The 21,415-nt window shown below is 34.4% G+C and overlaps 1 protein-coding gene across 1 annotated transcript in view; it reads right to left on the bottom strand.

Annotated features, from left to right (window-relative positions):
- Positions 1-412: 412 nt before the first annotated feature.
- Positions 413-21,415, bottom strand: part of LOC136852171 (nucleolar protein 58-like) — a 21,035-nt gene continuing 32 nt past the window's right edge. The window contains exons 1-3 of the mRNA XM_067126614.1: positions 21,296-21,415; positions 20,631-20,785; positions 413-564 (exon numbers count right to left, since the gene is read on the bottom strand). The exon at positions 21,296-21,415 is cut by the window's right edge and continues 32 nt beyond it. Coding sequence (XP_066982715.1) covers positions 413-564; positions 20,631-20,785; positions 21,296-21,415 — 427 coding nt within the window. The remainder of the gene's footprint in view (positions 565-20,630; positions 20,786-21,295) is intronic.

Here is a 21,415-nt window from a genome sequence, read left to right on the forward strand (position 1 = left end):
TCTTTGTGACTCTGTCTAGTTGTCGCTGGCTGACTCTCTGCCTTTGCAATGATCTTTGCGAATAAGATGTTTCACTTAGTCATTTTCTGACCTCTGTCTGTCTGTCTCTCTGTCTGTCTCTGTCTGGCTCTCCTGTCTTTCCAATACATATATATATATATATATATATATATATATATATATATATATATATATATATATATATATATATATATATATATATATATATATGTGTGTGTGTGCAGTTGGCAAAAACAGACTTATATTTAATATGTAAATCCTCACTATACTAGGTCATTTGTTTTTCCTATAAAACTCTGCTCCTGGGAAACGTACACACGCAATTTGGGCAACACACACGCACACACACTCACACACCACACACACACACACACAAACACACACACTTCCCTTAAGAACACACCCAGGCACGAAAGCAAACAAAAACATTATTTGCTTTTATATTTGCTTCCAAATTATCAACCACTTTCTCTTCCTCCTCCTCCTCCTCCTCCTCCTCCTCCTCCTCCTCCTCCTCCTCCTCCTCCTCCTCCTCCTCCTTCTCTGTTGTAGAGAAGTGGGACGCAGTGTCCCGTCATTATTCATTTCATGACTCTCGGAATTACACTTGGCAAGATTAATAATGCAAAGTAAATACTGAGGGCCATTAGTTCCCTAAAACATTATAGTCTTGAAGTGTGTCTTCTCTCACGCAATCTGACGATTTCTGTGCTCGCGGCTATATTTCTCTTTTCCTTTATGTATGTATGTATGTATGTATGTATGTATGTATGTATGTATGTATGTATGTATGTATGTATGTATGTATCTATATATATATATATATATATATATATATATATATATATATATATATATATATATATATATATATATATATATATATATTCTCTTATGGTTAATCTTGAGTCAACTTTAATTGCAGAAGTTTTCATGGGAAATAATCCGTCAATTTTCCATGCATAACTAATACGTTTTTGAAGTTCCCCTTTGCTTTCCAAGTTCCAAATTATTTTCATAAGACCAGAAAAAGTTCCTTTTTCTGTGACAGAAAATTTAATGTAAAATATTTCGGGTACAGGAATCCAGACTGCTCTATAATATTAGAGGGCACTAGGGATTTTTCCACATTTTTCTGATCGTTATTTCACACAAGACTAATGGAAGAGTGATTGCCACTTATTAACAGTGTCTTCCCACTTCTAGCCTCTCAGGTGGCTAAACAAAATTTAACAGAAACTATGATATAACAGATTATTGTCGTCACTTTGAATATTAAAGAAAATATAATAATTTTAAAGAGAAAACCTTTTCTCAATTTTCAAACTACAATCTCATAAAACTTGGCAGGTTTCCAGAAAGCCGAGACCCCTCGCTTCATCTTCCGAATCGCGATCCTATTCAGTGTGAAAGTAGATCCCTTTCTTAGACAGGATTGGATCCTACGTATATATGGCTTCCTAACTACTTCCTCCTCAGCTCTGTACTTATTATCCGAATTGCTGCGAAGGCTTACGAGTTGCCCGGAGCCTTATAGATCGGAAACTGGTCTCTCGAATCTCAGAATCGCGGGTGAAATGCAAGACTTTGACAAGAAATTCCATCAAATCAGAATTATTAGGATGATTTAGAAGTACTTTTGGATTATCATTGATTTTATGATTCATTTCTTAACGAAGTATATCGGTGTTTTGACCTGAAACGGCAAATAGAATAAATTGTGGAATAAGGGGAAAATGAGCAAATGTCACTATTGGAGAAAAACGTATGGTATCTCTACGAAACATAACTTAAAGTACCACTTTTATATATTTAATCACTTAAATTCTTTACGTTTTTTCATTCTTTTACTGATTAAGACTTTGTATAAACATATTTGATCAAGGGAAGTTAATCACAACGTATCAATTAGAGCTCAACGCTTGAGGTCAACTTGGCAGTAAAATCGAGTAAAGGTTATATAAACTCATTAGCATATTCAGCGTTGAAATCACGCCGGAATGATTCCCAAAGCGTTTTCCTTTTTACCAGAAGTCCAAATGAAAAAAATTAGTTTTTTTCACTGCCGTATTAAATACTCCAGGAGCCTTACTCTTTTTTTTTTTTTTACCATTTATGTAGGAAAATATATTTGTTTAGCAACAAAATTGTTTATTTTCAAATCATATAACGGCAGGACTTCATAATATACAAGCTGATACTGATTGGTGCTCACAGAGATCTAATGAATAAGAAATATTTAACATTTATTAATTACTGTTTTATAGACACTTGTATGAGTTGTTAACAGCTTTAAGAATAAATTTCAGTTACCACCAGGAAATTGATAACAGCCTTAAGAATAAATTACCACTAGGAAATTAACTTTTCCTAATCTTGCCTTTGAATATGTCTGTAATAGCCTTAAAATTTCCTGTGAGTGGACACATTAACCGGAAATGTACAGTCTATATAAAGTACGAGAGTAAAAGTGATTTTTCTATGTAAAAGTTAAAAGCAGCACAGTCAATCAGTAGAAGGGGGTTATTCTAATTATTGCTGTTATTAAGGGACGTATTATAAACTTATAGAGCAATCTTGCAAAGGACAGAATGTTCAAGTTTAAAATGGGCAGAGAATAGAAAGGAATGTTTACCAAAATAACAATAATTAGCCTTGAATATATATGTGACTAATATCGAACAGTAGTAAATATAGATGAATCAGCCATTAACCGTGAATATATATGTGACAAATATCAAATAATAAAATAGATGAAACAGCAATTAGCCATGAATATATATGTGACAAATATCGAATAACAGTAATAAAGATGAAACAATAATTAGCCTTGAATATATATGTGACTAATATCGAATAACAGTAAAATAGATGAAACAATAATTAGCCTTGAATATATATGTGACAAATATCGAATAACAGTGAAATAAAGATGAAACAATAATTAGCCTTGAATATATATGTGACAAATATTGGATAACAGTCAATATAGACGAAATAATAATTAGCCTTGAATATATGTAATAAATAATGAATAACAGTGAATAAAGGTGAAAATATTAGGTCTAATAAATAACTGAATAAATAAATAAGTAAATGAATTAAGGCTGTTAGGATAGGTCTCACTATCTGAGAATATTTGCACGGCCTTGGGGCAAAACGGCCCATCTGAACTTAACATTATAACGGAAACCCACTACAAAATCTCCACGGAGACAATGCCCTAAAAAAAAACGCCCTAAAAAAAATGCAAAAAAAAAAAAAGAGAAAACGAGGAATTCACAGCATTCCCCAGCTACTAATTTTTGACAAGCATCAATTAAATCCTTAGTCTATTTGAGCTACTATTTGCTGAAATATGCTTGTCAACATCATCAGCTGCGTCTATATGAACAGCAGTAAATGAACAAATGTTCTTCGCGTCCCAACAATATTTTTTGCCATCACGGGAATACGAGAGAAATACCCAGGGATTATTCGTACGCTCGGAAATACGAGTAAAGCTATTATCAAGTCAGCTGGGTGCCGGGAGCGTTTACTTCGTCATAATTCTTTTGTTGACTCTTCGTTAAGAAAGGACGTTTTAAAATGTGGAGTGTGTGCATGTGTGTCATGCAAAATGTTCGTTGTTGGTGATGTATATCTAGATACAATTACGTATACAAATGCTGTATGTGCATATGTATTTGCATGACTTTAAATTGTGTAGTACAAAAGAATTATACATGACAAAATTAGGACAAATATTTGCAGTTAAAAGAACTAGCTCAAACTCATGTGAATATATTTGTGAGCAGTTTTATATTAGGCCCATTGGCACAAAAGCCTGATGTATATCTAATTAGATATAAAAAATGTAATATAGCTTTTAGGAACTGACTTTTTCATGAATGAAAAAGATGAAAGATATTCAGAGAAAGTTTTTTCTTTTTAAATTCTTCACTTGATTCAATGAATGTCTTTTATTAAAATGAACCGAAAAATTATTTGCTTAATTCAATTTCGAGGATATTCAATATTGATATTGTTACGAGAACAAAAATTATATTTAATTGTAACATTGCTGGTAACACTAACACGAAAAATGTCATAATTTTCAAACAGAATTCTTTGTCACATATTATTCTCATAAAAAAACTAATAATAAGCTTTTTCTCATGAAAAGCGACAACGACTGGAAAAAAGATTTCCTAGCCAACTGTTTTTCATCCAACGCTAGTTCGAGTCAAATAATAATAATAATAATAATAATAATAATAATAATAATAATAATAATAATAATAATAATAATAATAATAATAATAATAATAATTAGACATGTAGCTTTGAATATTACATCTGCATCAGCTGCATTCAATTTCCATAGAGTTTCCTCTATCTTTCCAATGTTTCTAATAACTGAAAAATGAATAAAATAATAATAATAATAATAATAATAATAATAATAATAATAATAATAATAATAATAATAATAATAATAATAATAATAATTAGACATGTAGCTTTGAATATTACATCTGCATCAGCTGCATTCAATTTACATAGTTTTCTCTATCTTTCCAGTGTTTCTAATAACTGAAAAATCAATAATAATAATAATAATAATAATAATAATAATAATAATAATAATAATAATAATAATAATAATAATAATAATAATAATAATAAAAACTCCTTTCAGTTTTCCTCTGAAGATGGAAAGAGAAACCCACAAGATTCTTGTGTATAACTTGTTTACTGGTAAATATTTACATATTACTTTTAATCTCGAGTACTCTCAGGTCCTAACTGTGACCCTTTTTCAAGAGATGAGGTAGTCAGGCTTTACCAGTAAACAAGTTATACACAAGAATCTTGTGGGTTTCTCTTTCCAATAATAATAATAATAATAATAATAATAATAACAATAATAATAAGAACATTACCAGCTATTTTCAAAGCAAACCAAAGCAACGAACCTTTGACAAAATAATTACCTTACCACCAGAAACCTTCCGGGGTACCGAATCCCCAACGAGGCGGTAGGCGAACGCCAGATAGAAAATCCATATTCGGCGGTATATTAACGACGCCTGTGAATTAGTCCATCTTTTTCCATTCCCCTGTCTTTGCGCGACGGCGTCGCAAAAGGCCTGCCTGGTTCTATATGCAAATGCAGACACTACTCTCGGATTTATCGCCCCTCTCTCTCTCTCTCTCTCTCTCTCTCTCTCTCTCTCTCTCTCTCTCTCTCTCTCTCTCGTGTCTTTGAAATGCCGGAATATGCGCCTGACTGAATCCGGTGGGAATTAGCGCTTATACTCTGCGACAGAGTGTCTATAGATGAGGGAATGTAATGAATTATGAAGCTTGCTGGTTGCATGAGCTTATTTTTATGTCAGGTTATTATTTTTCTTTACTTTGTGTCATTGTTATCTATATTAATACATCTTGTAATCAGTTGCTTATCAGGACCTTCTGTCTAAGAGATGTTATACTTTTCAACGAATTAACACATTCAGTATTTCCATAAGTGATTTAGTAAAATACGCGTATTTTAAAAAAGTTACAAAAATTATGAATTGTGTAGAAAAATAACTCATGTATTTTTTCCGAGTTAAATTTGTCCTGCTTCCCAATAACTTACAAGACATTTTTGATTTTTAGTTTTACCAATACATTGATTTTTATCTTGTCAAGTAATTTTATCAGTAATTTTTCGGATGATGATGATGGCATCTAGTGTAACAATTTCACAATGTCACAGTGAACAGTAGACATCAAAATTTTCTAGAAATTGATTACAAAACCTCAATAGTACGTATGGGTAATAATATATTTCAAGAGCCAATCAGAATTCTCAGCGAAAACAATAACTAATTTACATCACCTATTCAAACCACCCTCTCTTCCTGACCAACTGGAATTTCCATTCGACTGGATTCGTTTCCCGACACAGGAGTTTATTATCTCTGTTCCCTCAGTCGCTGAGATGGTTACCACACTTCGGCGGCCGGCGATAAAGTCACACGAATAAAAGTCACAGGGAAAAGTCACAATTTTAGCTAGGAAAAAAGTCGCATTAATTCATGGTGGCCGGTGATAATATCACAGGGAAAGAAACAGATACAGTAAAAGGAACGAAAGAGGATGTAGCTGTGGGCCGAAGGGAGGCTGCAAAGACCCTTAAGTAATGCCTACAGTGCGCCACGTGAGGTGCACTGACGGCACTAACGCCCCCACGGGGTTCAAAGCTAGTAGGATATATGTGGATGATCAGAGATATGTCAGACAGATTATAGAAAATTACAGGACGAAAGGAACTTAGCCACAAGCAGGTGAAGGGGAAATGTTGAAACTGCAATATGAAGTTAGAATTACATTATTACATTACATTATTACATTAAAAATCCGAAATAATAATGGTGGTGAAAGGATACTATAATGACATTGTACTAGACTCCCTGTGCTCTCTCTCTCTCTCTCTCTCTCTCTCTCTCTCTCTCTCTCTCTCTCTCTCTCTCTCTCTCTCTCTCTCTCTCTCTCTATATATATATATATATATATATATATATATATATATATATATATATATATGTGTATGTGTTTATTGTGTATGTGTGTGTATATGTGTGTGTGTGGGCGTGTGGGCGTCAGCCTGTATTGGAGGTTGGCTTTTGGGTGTACACCCAGCCGAATTCTGAGCCAATGAAATGATAACACTATCATGCCGAAACTATAGTAAGGCTTTGTATAAGAGGATTATGTCTCTCTCTCTCTCTCTCTCTCTCTCTCTCTCTCTCTCTCTCTCTCTCTCTCTCTCTCTTTCTCTCTCGGCCACGTCCAGTCTGTTGGGTTATAAAGTTTATTTGCAGAATCGTATGATAATATATTTTATATTGCAGAGAGAGAGAGAGAGAGAGAGAGAGAGAGAGAGAGAGAGAGAGAGAGAGAGAGAGAGAGCGCGTCAAATAAACAAAATTAATAAAGTATAAAATGCACAATTAACAATTCACCTAAGCCCTGTTCACATTACTTTGATAGCTGGAGCCTATAAACGTTTCAATGAAGGCTGATGATTGGGCCAGACGAGAAATATTCCGGTCTCGGCTGCTGATTGGTTCAGGGCAAAAAACGTTTCAGTCTCGGCTGCTCATTGGTTAATGGGACTCTGATGATAGAGGTATGCCTACATATCTTATTTAACCTCTTATCTAGGTCATAAGTAGTGAGTTTAAGTGTGAAATGACTGACAAAGCTTCAGAATTGAATGACTTAAAAATATTAACATTATTAAAAAAAAAAAGTTTTGTTTGTGACTTAATGAAATGTTGTCAAATGTATGGACTCGAATTCTGGATATTGGTTACCTGTCAATTTTCGTTATTAATTAAGACGCTAATTTCATTATAATTTCGAACGCTTGTCTGACTAATTTCAAATGCCTCGCCCGGCTCGCCTCTCTCTCTCTCTCTCTCTCTCTCTCTCTCTCTCTCTCTCTTCTCTCTCTCTCTCTTTTGTGTCTTAATTGTTGTCAAGTCATTTTAATTTTACTTCTCTCTCTCTCTCTCATTACAGCAATTACAAGTCACAACGAAACATTCAACTATTAAAAGCGATAGGCCCTTGCGTAATAACCCATAAATTATTCAAATTTGAAGCGAAAAGACTCCCAATTTAATTCCACGGAATTTACATTGTAATGAATAAATCAAAATGAATTTTTATTTTAATTTCATACCATGTTTCAATTTCGTGCAATTCGCTTTACGTAGAATTATGGTGTTTTTGAAGCAAAAGGTTTAAAAGAATATTTTTGCGTAGTCAATTTTCAGGCCTTTTTACAATGGAGAAAGGAAATAGACGGATAAATGAATAAACAGACAGATTGATAAATAGATACATCAATAGACACTAAATAAGTCAATAAATATATCTCAGGTAAATAGAATGAAAACTAAATATGAAAACTTACCTTAAGCTTCGAGTGTGACATTGTCCGGAAGTATGAATTCAATTCAGGGTGACTTGAACTTCAATCTTACCTGGGCCTTGAATACTACTTCAGTTTAGGCTGACGTGATATTTGAGTATGAACTGGGCCTTGAGTATGACTTCAGTTTAGCTCATGACCTGGATTACAAGTATGACTTGGGGTTAGAGTATGGCTTCAAATTAGGGTGAATTGAGCTTCCTGTATGACTTTGACACTGAGTATGATGATTTCAACCTAGCTCATGACCTGAATTCCAAGTATGACTTGAGGTTCGAGTATGATATGGACTTTTAGTATGAATTTAAATTAGGATGATGTGTACTTCATGTATGACTTGGACCTCGAGTATGACTTCAGTTAAATTATGACCTGAGTTTTAAATATGACTTGAGCTTCGAGTATGATGTAGACTTTTAGTATGAATTCATCTTAAGGTGGATTGAGCCTCATATATGACTGGACCTCGAGTATGACTCAGTTTAAATCAAGACCTGAATTCCAAGTATGACTTGAGGTTCAAGTATGACGTGGACATTTAGTATGACTTCACATCAGGATGCTTTGAGTTTCAAGTATGACTTGACCCCAAGGAATGACTCCAGCTCTTGAGCCTCACTTAAACATCGAGTGTGACTTAGGAAGTGACATCGGTCTCGAGTATGATCATCATCACCCTCGCGTATGATTTAAGCTTCGAGTATGATTTCAGCATGAGTTCATATCGAGGATGACCTTTCAATATTAGCAAATAATATTAAATAGTGTTAAGTAACGAAAAGGCAATCGAGACCCTCCACGTCATGTAAATAAAATAAAAACTCCATCATTCTCGATTTTAATCAAAATGAAAACCAGATTTATGTCTCAAGTTGTTGAACCCCTTTGGTACAAAATTGATAAAAATTACTAATGAGTCCCTCAGTTTATATTAGTGATTTCAAGCGCTGATTTTTGAAAGGCCCCCAAAATTATGAAACCACTGCCACAAATAATCAACTAGAGATGTTCCAACCCCATGTGAGAATGGTGTTATCTCCTTTTACCCCCTTTTAAAATTTCGCTTACAATTTTGTTCATAATTTCTTAGTTTTTTTAAAAGAATTAGGATAACCATGCGATGCTTTTCTCTTTAATACATCACTATTAAGTAAAAAAAAAAAAAAAAAAGATGGGATCATTCGAAACATAATAAAAAGATTCAAAAAGACTTGTCTGTTGCAACTTACAACGCGGATTCTGAAGCAGGATTGACATCATAACACAAAGCTCTTACGAATTATTTTACGTGGATAGTTAATTATTCTCAGCCTGAATCAAAGATAAAAATATAGCTGTAATTATTTTAGTTTTTTTGGTTCAATAAATATCTCATGAAGCGATACATTCACTTTTGTTCATCTAATTTGAGATTTTCAAAAGTTGGCAGTCTTGACTTTTCAGTTGCCATAAAGAGTAAACATTGCGATTCCTTTAGATTTTATTTTGGTTAAATTTTAGTTATTCAGAGATACTGCTATGAAAAAATAAACTTCATTTAACAATATATTCAATAAAATAGGGCTGCATCAGTAATATTCATTGTGTTAGCTAATATTGGAAAATAGTAAATAAAGGAAATACGACTGGGACGACAGCTACGCGCGCATCCAGTTTGACCAACAACGTTTATAACCGGTTACAACTTATTACAGATAAATAAACCTCTGTACTGGGCCGACAATATAGAGTTAGGATTGGATTTATGTACAATGTTGTTTCATACCTTCATAAATAAGATAAAGACACCTTGAGGTACATTTTTAGACATTTCCCGCGTTTCAAAACCTGTAAAGGTTCGTATTACTGGCACCAAGGGTAAGGAAGGTTAATGACTGCCAACCTTTTAGTATTTCTCCTGACGAAATAAATGCAGAAAAGCTAAAAGAACGATCAAATCTGACAATGAAACGTAATAAATCAGTTTATAAACTGACAAATGCTATTATCAAAAGAAGATTCACAATAACATAAGAGAATTTTACTTAGATTTCTTATATGACTTCGAACGCAACAATGTTGGCTATCCTGATGATAAATACCAATGGGATTTAAATGCAGAATTCCCGTCATTTAATTTCTTGCGATATTAACTAACCTAAGGAATATTGCTAATACAAAACTATTTTAATGAATATATTATTCTATAAGATTTTGGCTCTCATGGCAGCATCTCTGAATAAGCAAAATTTAGCCAGAATAAAATGTAAAGGAATCGTAATGTTTACCTTCAGTGGCAACTGTATCGTCAAGAGTACCAACTTCTGGAAATCTCAAATTAGAGAAACAAAAGACAGTGTCGATTTATGAGGGATTTATTAAAGCAAAACTACTAGATGAATAATAGTTAACCTTTTCATATTTAATTCAGGCTGAGAATAGCCAGCTAATGACGCAAGAAATTAAATTAAGGCAATGCTGCATTTTAAATCCCGTTGGTATTTGCCATCAGGATAGCCAACATTGTTGTGGTCGAAGTGATACGAGAAATCTAAGTAAAAATCTAAGTAAAACTCTTATTTGCCATTGTGCCTCTTACTGTGACAATAGTACTTGTCAGTTTATGACTGGTAATTACGATTTCATTACCAATTTTATTCGTTCTTTTGTCTTTCATGGATTTATTTCGTCATGAGGAATATTAAAAGGATGGCAGTCTTTAACCTTCCTTAACCTTGGGCCAGGAATACGAACCGTAACAGATTTTGAAACGAGAGAAATTACTAAAAATGTACCCCTTGGTATCTTTATCTTATTTAATGAAGATTAAAAATAAGAATATACGTAAATATAATCCAATCTCTGTGTCTTTGGCCCCAAACAGAGGTGTATTTATCTGTAATAAGTTGTATCCAGTTAAAAACATTGTTGGTCATACTGGATGCGCGCGCACCTGTGGTACCAGTCGTTGATCATATCAAAACTAACTTTGTAAATTAACTTGTGAAGTATTTGTTTAAAAAACATTTTAATTACTTATTATTATTTTAATTAGTAAGTTATATATGATAAAGCTGTCGCCTGTACATATCTGCTAATCTTATCTTAGTTTTCCTCGGAAGCACAATAGTTTCTGTTCTGACGAAGAGTGATTCTCCAGGTTTCAATAGATGGCACTAGTAGTATCCTTTTCGGAATAAATAAAAAAGATCAAACCCTTTGGAGGAGAGTTACCAACATAACAAGAAGCTTTTGAGGATTATTTTACACGGATAATTGACTTTTCTTAGCATGAATTCAATGCGAAAAAGGAAGATGTTATTAATCTAGTATTTTTGGTTCAATAAATCTCTCATGAACGGAAACTCTGACTTTGTTTCCATAATTTGAAATTTTCAGAAGTTGGTACCCATGACATTTCAGTTGCCACTAAAAGTAAACATCACGATTCCTTTATATTTTATTTTGGGTTAAATTTTGTTTATTCAGAGATGCTGCTATGAGAGACAAAACCTTATAGAATAATATATTCATTAAAATCGTTTTACATCAACAATATTCCTTGGTAAAGCTAATATTACAAGAAATTAAATAAGAGGAATACTACATTTAAATCTCGTTGGTATTTATCATCAGGATAGCCAACATTGTTGTGTTCGAAGTAATATAAGAAATCTAAGTAAAATTGTCATTTATCGTTGTGCCTCTTACTTTGACAATAGTATTTGGCAGTTTATGAACTAATTATTACGTTTTATTATCAGGTTTGATCGTTCTTTTAGTTTTTCTGCATTTATTTCGTCAGGAGAAATATCAAAAGGATGGCAGTCTTTAACCTTCCTTACCCTTGGGGCCAGGTATACAAACCATAACAGATTTTGAAACGAGTGAAATGACTAAAAAATGTGCCTCATGGTGTCTTTATTTTATTTATCAAGACAGAAAATGAGAATGTACATAAATCCAATCTTATCTCTCTGTTTTTGCTCCCAAACAGAAACTTATTTGTCTGCAATAAGTTGTAACCGGTTAAAAATACTGTTGGTCATTTTGGATGCGCGCGCAGCTATTGTCTGGGTTGCTAGTCATATGAAAGCTAACTTTGTGAATTATCATGTGAAGTTTTTGTTTACAATGTGCGTTAATTACCAATGAATATTTTGATAAATAAACCCTATACTTCACAACCGTTTTCTGTACATATCAGTAAATCTTATTTTTTGTCTCATCGACGACACAAAAGTTTCTGTTTTGACGAAGAGTGATTCTCCATTGGCCAATAGATGGCGCTAGTAGTATCCTTTTCGGAATAAATAAAGAGTTCAAACTTGTTTGAATTAATGTTACCAACATAACAAGAAGTTTTTTGCAGATTATTTTACACAGATAATTATATTTTCTCAGCCTGAATTCAATGCTAAAAGTGAAACTATTATTAATCTAATATTTTTGGTTCAATAAATCTCTCATGAAGCTACACTCTGACTTTTGTTCCATAATTTGAGATTTTCAGAAGTTGGTACTCTTGACTTTTCAGTTGCCAATAAAGGTAGACATTACGATCATTTACATTTAATTTTGGCTAAATTTTACTTATCCAGAGATGCTGCTATGAGGAAAAAAACCTTCTAGAATGATATATTCAGTAAAATAGTTTTGCATCAATAATACTTTTTAGGGTAGCTAATATCGCAAGAAATTAAATAAAGGAAATACTACATTTAAACACTGGTGTTACTTATCATCAGGGTAGCCAACATTGTTGTGTTCAAAGTAAAACAAGAAATCTAAGTAAAATTCTTATTTGTCATTGTGCCTCTTATTTTGACAATAGTGTTTGTCAGTTTATGAACTGATAATTACGTTTGATTGTCAGGTTTGATCGTTCTTTTAGTTTTTCTGTCTTTATTTCGTCAGGAGAAATATCAAAAGGATGGCATTCTTTAACCTTCGCTACCCTTGGGGCCAGGTATACAAACCATAAGAGATTTTGAAACGAGGGAAATGACTAAAAAATGTACCTCATGGTGTCTTTATTTTATTTATCAAGATAGAAAGTAACGTTGTACATAAATCCAATCCTATCTCCCTGTTTTTGCTCCCAAACAGAAGTTTATTTGTCTATAGTAATATTTAACCGGTTAAAAATATTGTTGGTCATACTGGATGCGCGCGCAGCTATTGCCTGGGTCGTTTGTCATATGAAAACTAACTTTGTGAATTATCTTGTGAATTTTTTGTTTAAAAATCACTTTAATTACATAATAATATTTTAATTATTAAAATATATATGACTCAGCTGTCGCCTGTACATATCTGCAAGTCTTATCTTGTCTTTTGCCGAAGACACAATAGTTTCTGTTTTGACGAGTAGAGGGTTTAGAGGTCACGTGATCGCCTGATCCATTCCTTAACTGCCAAGAGAACAATTAGAGCATCGTTAAAAGCCATAATTGGCCTTTACACTAGTTTCTGAAGGAGTGAATGAAGACGTCTTAGCCATATTCTTTTTCCTTTTTATTTATTAGGTTTAAATAGGACTGATATGATTTAATATTTGCCAATGATGAATTTTATGAAACACAATGCTCCAGTAAATGCCATCTCAGATATACTCAAAAGAGAATATCTTATCGTTTGTTGCAATGCTGATCCTGAATAGATTATTGGCCATTAGGAAGCAGGATTACCAACATAAGAAGAAGCTTTTGCGAATTGTTATGTATGGATAATTAATCATTCTCAGCCTGATTCAAAGACGAAAAAGGGAACTATTAGTTTTTTTATTACTTTTGGTTCTATAAAATCCCATGCAGTGACACATAGACTTTTGTTCCTCTAATTTGAGGTTTTACAAAGTTGGTACTCCTGACTTCTCAGTTGCCATAAAGAGTAAACATTGCGATTCCTTTACATTTTATTTTGTCTAAATTTTGCTTATTCAGAGATGCTGTTACGACAAAAGAAACTCCAATTAATAATATTTTAAATAAAATAGTTTTACATCGCCAACATTCCTTGGGTTAGCTACAGTCGAGAGAAATTTAATAGAGGGAATGCTACTTTTAAATCCCCGTAGGTGTTTGCATCAGGATAGCCAACATGAATATGTTTGAACTAACATGAAAACCTACGTCAGTTTGTCATTTACCAACTAGCTTATAACTTCGGCAATAATAATTGTCATTTTCTGAACTGATAATTACGCTTTTGTTGCCATTGCTTATCGTTCTCTTAGTTTTTCTAGATTTATTTCGTCAGGAGAAATTTAAAAAGAATGGCAGTCTTTAACCTTCCTTGCCCTTGGGGCCAGGTATACGAACCTTTACAGATTTTGAAACGAGGGAAATGACTAAAAATATATCTCGTGGTGTCTTTATGTTATTTATGAAGATTGAAAATATGATTATACATAAATATATCCTATATCTCTGATTTTGCTCCCGAACAGAAAGATATTTTTCTATAATAAGTTTTAACCGGTTAAAAAAAATGTTGGTCATTCTGGATGCGCGCGCAGCTATTACCCGTGCCGTTTGTCATAACAAAACTAACTTTGTTAATTATCTTGTAAAGTCTTTATTTTAAAAAATGCGTTAATTACATATAAATATTTTAATTAATTAACTCTATGCTTTAAAATCGTCTTCTGTAATATCTGCAAATCTAATTTTGCCTTTTGTCAAAAAGACAATAGTTTCTGCTTTGATGATGAGTGATTCTCAAGTGGTTAATAGATGGCGCTAGTAGTCTCCTTTTCAGAATAATTACATAGATCAATCTAGTTTTCAGTATAGGGTTTTTAGGTTACGTGATCGCCTGATCTATTACCGAACTGTCGAGAGAACAATTATAGCATCGTTAAAAGCCTAAAGTGGCCCTTACACTAGTTTCTGAAGGAGCGAATGAAGACGTCTTAGGTATGTTATTGTTCCCTTTTATTCAACTTTTTTTTATTGAAAGGATTAAACTTACATTATTTACAATTACAATATTTACAGTACGGTTACGGTATACATCAACGCAGTATACGTGGGGATTTATTTTACAGTAGCATAATCCCTTTAAACTGACCATTTACACATCTTGCTCCAGTAAAATTAGGTTGAAATAGGACTGATATTTATGATTTAATATTTGCCGATGAAGAATTTTATGCAATGCAATGCCTCAGTAGATGCCATTCATGATATACCCAAACCACCAAGACCTTTTCCTGGTTTTTTCTTTTTTGTGATTTTATTACCGGCCACCATAAATTAATGTGACTTTTTTCCTGTGACTTTTTCCCAGCCAAATTTGTGACTATTTTCCTGTGACCTTATTACCGGCCACCATAAATTAATGACTTTTTTTCCTATGACTTTTTTCCAAACCAAAATTGTGACTTTTTTCTGTGATTGTTTTCCCTGTGACTTTATTACCGGCCACCCTAAGTTAATGTGACTTTTTTCCTGTGACTTTTTTCCTAGCCAAAATTGTGACTTTTTTCCTGTGACTTTTTTACCGGCCACCATAAATTAATGTGGCTTTTTTGCCTGTGAATCTTTTCCTAGCCAAAATTGTGACTTCCCGTTACTTTTTTCCTAGCCAAAATTGTGACTTTTCCTGTGACTTTTTTCCTAGCCAAAATTGTGACGTTTCTCCTAGCCAAAATTGTGACATTTCTCCTAGCCAAAATTGTGACTTTTTCACCTTGCCAAAATTGTGACTTTTCTCCTAGCCAAAATTGTGACTTTTTTCCTAGCCAAAATTGTGACTTTTCACCCAGCCAAAATTGTGACTTTTCACCTAGCCAAAATTGTGACTTTTCTCCTAGCCAAAATTGTGACTTTTCTCCTAGCCAAAATTGTGACTTTTCTCCTAGCCAAAATTGTGACTTTTCTCCTAGCCAAAATTGTGACTTTTCTCCTAGCCAAAATTGTGACTTTTCTCCTAGCCAAAATTGTGATTTTTTTCCTGTAACTTTTTTCCCCTGTGACTTTATTACCGACCACCAGATACGGCAACCCAAGATCTGTTTTCCGAATCTCTCGCTGTTGGTACGTTATCTAGGAGACGCTTAAAAAGGCGTACGCTTCTCGATGTTCGTCTCTCCTCTCTCTTTCTCTCTCTCTCCATCCGAAATGTTGCAGCAAACGAGGACTCCTTATCACTTAGATAGTTCCGTGGGCAAATCACTTCGCCATTCCCTTGTCGTAATTAGACGCAAGTTTGCGTGATGACGGAGGAACGGAAAATTATGCTCGACCAGTTAATGAGAATATTGTGCGTTGAGAGAGAGAGAGAGAGAGAGAGAGAGAGAGAGAGAGAGAGAGAGAGAGAGAGAGAGAGATGATTTTGCTTCCGAAAACTTGTTTCCTGTTCATATAAAGTTCACGTGTAAAAATCTGTTTTTATATTAAGGTATATAAATAAATCAATAGAGAGAGAGAGAGAGAGAGAGAGAGAGACAGACAGACAGACAGACAGACAGAATTCTCCTTCCGAAAACTTATTTTCCGTTCATAAAACGTTCGGCTGTAAAACTTTTTTATATTAAGGTATATAAATAAATAAATAGAGAGAGAGAGAGAGAGAGAAATTATTTTATTTCCAAATGAAACTTGTTTCCTGTTCACAGGACGTCCAATTGTAAACATGTTTTTATATTAAGGTTTTATATAAATAAATAAATAGAGAGAGAGAGAAAGAATTTTCCTTCCGAAAACTTGTTTCCCGTTCATAAAACGTTCGGTTGTAAAACTGTTTTTTATAAGGTATTAAATAAGTGAATAAAGACACAGAGAGAGAGAGAGAGAGAGAGAGAGAGAAAGAGAGAGAGAGAGAGAGAGAGATTTCTACCTGTGAAGCTGTCGCTAGAAATTACATGCTTAAAATGACCAAACTTTTAATTACCAAGGAACAACAAGACGAATTCAGCGGATAATATATGGGCTGTGATAAGCGCATAACAATAAAAAAAAAGGATTAGGAGACAGACACATGGCGAATAGACGAATATGGCATTCAAGGATTGGGGTATCACAGATTCAGCGGGCAATTCCTTTAGGTGTGGGTATGGAAGAGGCGATACAATTGGCATATTTATAGAATGAGAACACTATGGGTTCAGAATATGAAAGAGGGTTCGTGTATGAAATGTCTGTGGCGCCAGATACCTCGAACAAAAAATGAATATGAACGACTACATAAATATTTTATTAATTTATACTTTTTAGCCATTTATCTATTTATTTGTTCATTTGTCTTCTTTATCTATTAACTGATCCCTTCTCTTCGCATTTCCTGTTATCTTCTGTAATTTCTTTCAAATGAACACAACATTCTTTGGAAGCTTGAATTTCAAGTCGATGGCCACCGCACCCCCCCCCCTCCTGGCGTGTTCCAACTGAATACGGGTTTCTCTTCTGAACAGTGATATCATATCTACTTTCATCTAATAGCACGCAGGGACTGTGATCATAACATAACGCACAAGCTTCCAAAATCATAAATCACTGCACACATCGCTAAACGAATGAATGGCTTGTCAACATTCAGCCCTGCGAATGCTGTTACAATCTGAGTATGAATTGTACTCTCGCTCCCATTACCTTGACTAATGAAACAAAAGGTTGGGTTCATTCATAAAAAGAGAAGGGATGAAACGTCCAGATAACTATGACAAATGAGGCGACCTTTCCATTTGGGGCAATTCATCAAAAACTGCCAACTGATTTGCAAATTGCCCCATGCTGCTGGAATTTGCATCGCTGGTTGGCCTGCGCGGTGCTAATTGCAGGATTACACGAATAATAGAAAATGCTTTTCAGGGGTACTGTGTGCAAACGTGGGGTTTGTGTCCTTGCAGAGTAAGTTAAGAAAGGAACACACTAAAGCCTAATCTTAACGTTCCTATTTTTTATGAACTTATTTTAGAGATCGTTTTCCCAAATGATCATTATATTCAAAAGAAGTTTCTCCAGGAAGTAAAAAAAACCCTACCCTCCTCTCTCTCTCTCTCTCTCTCTCTCTCTCTCTCTCTCTCTCTCTTTTGCAGACTTTACATATACCTTAACGTTTTAAAACCACATCCATTTTCAAACCATCGCTGATGAAATAGCATGGAAAATGAGTTAATATTTGCATTTTTAACGGCGTAACACAGAACGCCATAACTCAAACCTTTCCTAGATTCACTTACTGTCACTATTTCAGTGACAGTGGGTAAATCTAGCTAAGGTTTACCCACTGTCATTATTTCAGTTTTACCTAACTGTAAAATGGTTCCTCGCGACTTCCAGAGGGAGGAAAAAACACTGGAACATTCTCTTCACTCGCGCGGAGGTCAGTGTTTCCTGGTTCCAGGCGGAACTTGGAGAAAAGGCTAGTTCTGTATAGTATGTAAAACAGTTGACATTTCTTGTTCAAAGAGGCAGCCAGGAAGAAGGATTTTTAAGGTTTTCATAGTTTCATTTCTTAATTCCAAATGTGGCATGTCTGCTGTTTGCAACAGACTGCATTGTCTCTTAGCAATGTCTGATTAAATTGAAATGATAAGAAAGGTCTTGAAGAATATACTCTGTGAATCCTATACCCAGTCCCTTATCAACACATTGCCCTAAATTTTCCAGGCTGTTCCAGTGGGTACTGGAAAGAAGCCAGCATATATCTGATATTATTTAAGCAAGAAATAAAAGAGAAACTAAACAGTGTTAAGAATAATAAACTTACAAAAGAATTCAATATAAATTGAAATTTAACAGATTTAATTACAGAAAATGACTTCATATTCCGTATCCTTCATAAAACTGTAGGATAGCAATCAGTATTCAATAGTTTTTCAATGTTACCTCAATTGAAATGAATTTGTAGTTAGTTTAATTTAACTGAAATCAGCCAAATGATTTTTCGATCAAGGTATAGGGTTCACAGAATGCATTATAAGCTGCCTTTTTTTTTTATTCAGACGTGAGTTAATAATTTAGGGAAAGTGAAAATAAAACAATAATAAGTAAAAAATGAGCCGAAGTTTCTTCGGCACAATCGAGTTTTCCGTACATCCGCTACAGCGTATAATCAAGGCCACCGAAAATAGATCTATCTCTGGGTGGTCTCAGTATAATGTTGTGTGAGCCGCGGCCCATGAAACCTTAACCTAGGTCCGGTGGTGGCATATCCCATATCGTTGCCAGATGCACGATTATGGTTAACATTAAATAAAATCAAAACTACTGAGGCTAGAGGGCTGCAATTTGGTATGTTTGATGATTGTAGGGAGGATGATCAATATACCAATTTGCAGCCCTCTAGCCTCGGTAGTTTTTAAGATCTGAGGGCGGACAGAACAAAGTGTGGACAATAAAGTGTGGACAGAATAAAGCACGGACGGACAGAAAAAGCCAGCGCAGTAGTTTTCTTTTACAGAAAACTAAAAAGCAAATAGAATTTATGTAAATCTGAACGATTTTAAGGGAAAACAATAAGTATAACGAATCTGAAGTTGGTTAAGCTATAAAAGAGACGAATGAAATACCTAACTATCAATAAATTCGATGTGATTACTTTGGCGGCCAGCTATGAAATTTCTACGAAGTCATTTGATATTAAATAGAAATGTTGTCTAATGTTATTTAGACCTTATTTTAAGAACAACTCATTGATCAAGGATGTGCTCAGCCCAGCACAAAGCTGGAGCATAATCACAAAACTAACATAAAGAGAAACACGAGTTTAGACCCTAATGGAGAGTCTGTTGCTAATTAATGTTTGCGTTTCTCACGCCAACTTTTCAAGTTAATTAACTGTTGGCTTATGCTACGCCTCGTCTCTCTCTCTCTCTCTCTCTCTCTCTCTCTCTCTCTCTCTCTCTCTCTCTCTCTCTCTCTCTCTCTCTGACCCTTTTTGGTCAGAATAGGACTTTTTTTTTTTTTGGTAGGAATAGGAACTTTGTGTGGCTAACTGGGACTTTCTTTTGCTAAGACTAGGACCTTTTTTTTTGGTCAATAGGAACTGTGTGGGGGCAAACTGGGACCTTTTTTGGTCAGAATAGGAACTTTGTGGGACAAACTTGGACCTTTTTTGGTCAGAATAGGAACTTTGTGGGGCTAAATGGGACCTTCTTTTGCTAAGACTAGGACCTTTTTTTGGTCAGAATAGGAACTTTATGGGGCAAACTGGGACCTTTTATTTTATTTGTTTATTTAATGCCTTCAAATAAGCACAGATGTTTATAACTGAACGTCTTGTGAACAGGAAACAAGGTTCTCTTCCAAGCTCAATTTCTGTTCCGGCGCTGAATGACCTCATAGGTCCCCGAGCTTGGCCTTTGGCCTAAAGTCTATATTCCATTCAATTCCCGTCCGTCTGCCTATCTAGCTTTCTCTCTTTCTCTGCGAGGAGAAAGTAAACCATTAGAACTTTCGAAATTCATTAACATCTCAGAGGACGAAGTATCGCAAACTTGTACGTAATGGAAAACTTTTTTTTTGTGGGGGAGGGAGGCTGGTGACAACACCTAGTTTTGCTCTTTAGATTTTCAGTGTTTTAATGCTGCTTTATGCGTTCTGCTTATGGGATTATGTCTGTTAGCATGGAATTAAGAAGATAGAAGTATTTTTTCCATAAATACTAGAAAGAAAACTATGAATAGACGGCTTGCCAACAAATATTTTACCAAAAGTTTCTTTAATTTCCTCTTTCGATAAAATAGTTGTGTTCACATTAAGTTCATCTGATTGTAATCTGTGTCCTTTAGATAATTCTTTTCGTATCACATTCCTATATTCCTCAGTATCTTCAAAAATATTCTGGTGGCCGTATATTTGAACACTAACCAGAAATCAACCAAAAGAATTTTAAATGGAAAATGTAACAAAAGTGATATGGCCCATAAGATTCTTTGCGTGTAAATTAATTTGCCTTAAATATTATTAAAGTAAATTTATTTCTCACGTCAGGACGTAAAAACAATACGAAAATTAAACATAAGAGAGAAGTCTGCTAATAGTGATCGAAACAACATGCAATCAAGCATATTTTACTTTAATTCTTAACGCTCTCTTCCTCGCCAACCAATTTCGTTTCTTCTCGCTCTCTCTCTCTCCCAAATGTCACCGAAGGACCTTTGACCTAATTCCTGACACTCATTTTTCCCCAATAACGTCACTTCGTTATCACGACTTTCTGGCTGGGGTTCGTTCAGTCGGAAGACTCGCTCGAAGAAAAGCGCGATGGAGTGTCTTTCTCTTCGACTGTCGGTGACTTGTCCCGGGAGACGGGAATCTTGAGATAGCCATCAGAAAAAAATATATTAACTTGGCCATTCGTTCGGTTCCTTGCCTGCGTCGTATTGGCGGCGTTGTCTTCTTCTTCTTCTTCTTCTTCTTCTTCTTCTTCTTCTTCTTCTTCTTCTTCTTCTTCTTCTTCTGTGAGAAAGGCGTTCGAGGAGATGATTTTTGC

This window comes from Macrobrachium rosenbergii, chromosome 25, assembly GCF_040412425.1.
Source record: "Macrobrachium rosenbergii isolate ZJJX-2024 chromosome 25, ASM4041242v1, whole genome shotgun sequence".
NCBI lineage: Eukaryota > Metazoa > Arthropoda > Malacostraca > Decapoda > Palaemonidae > Macrobrachium > Macrobrachium rosenbergii.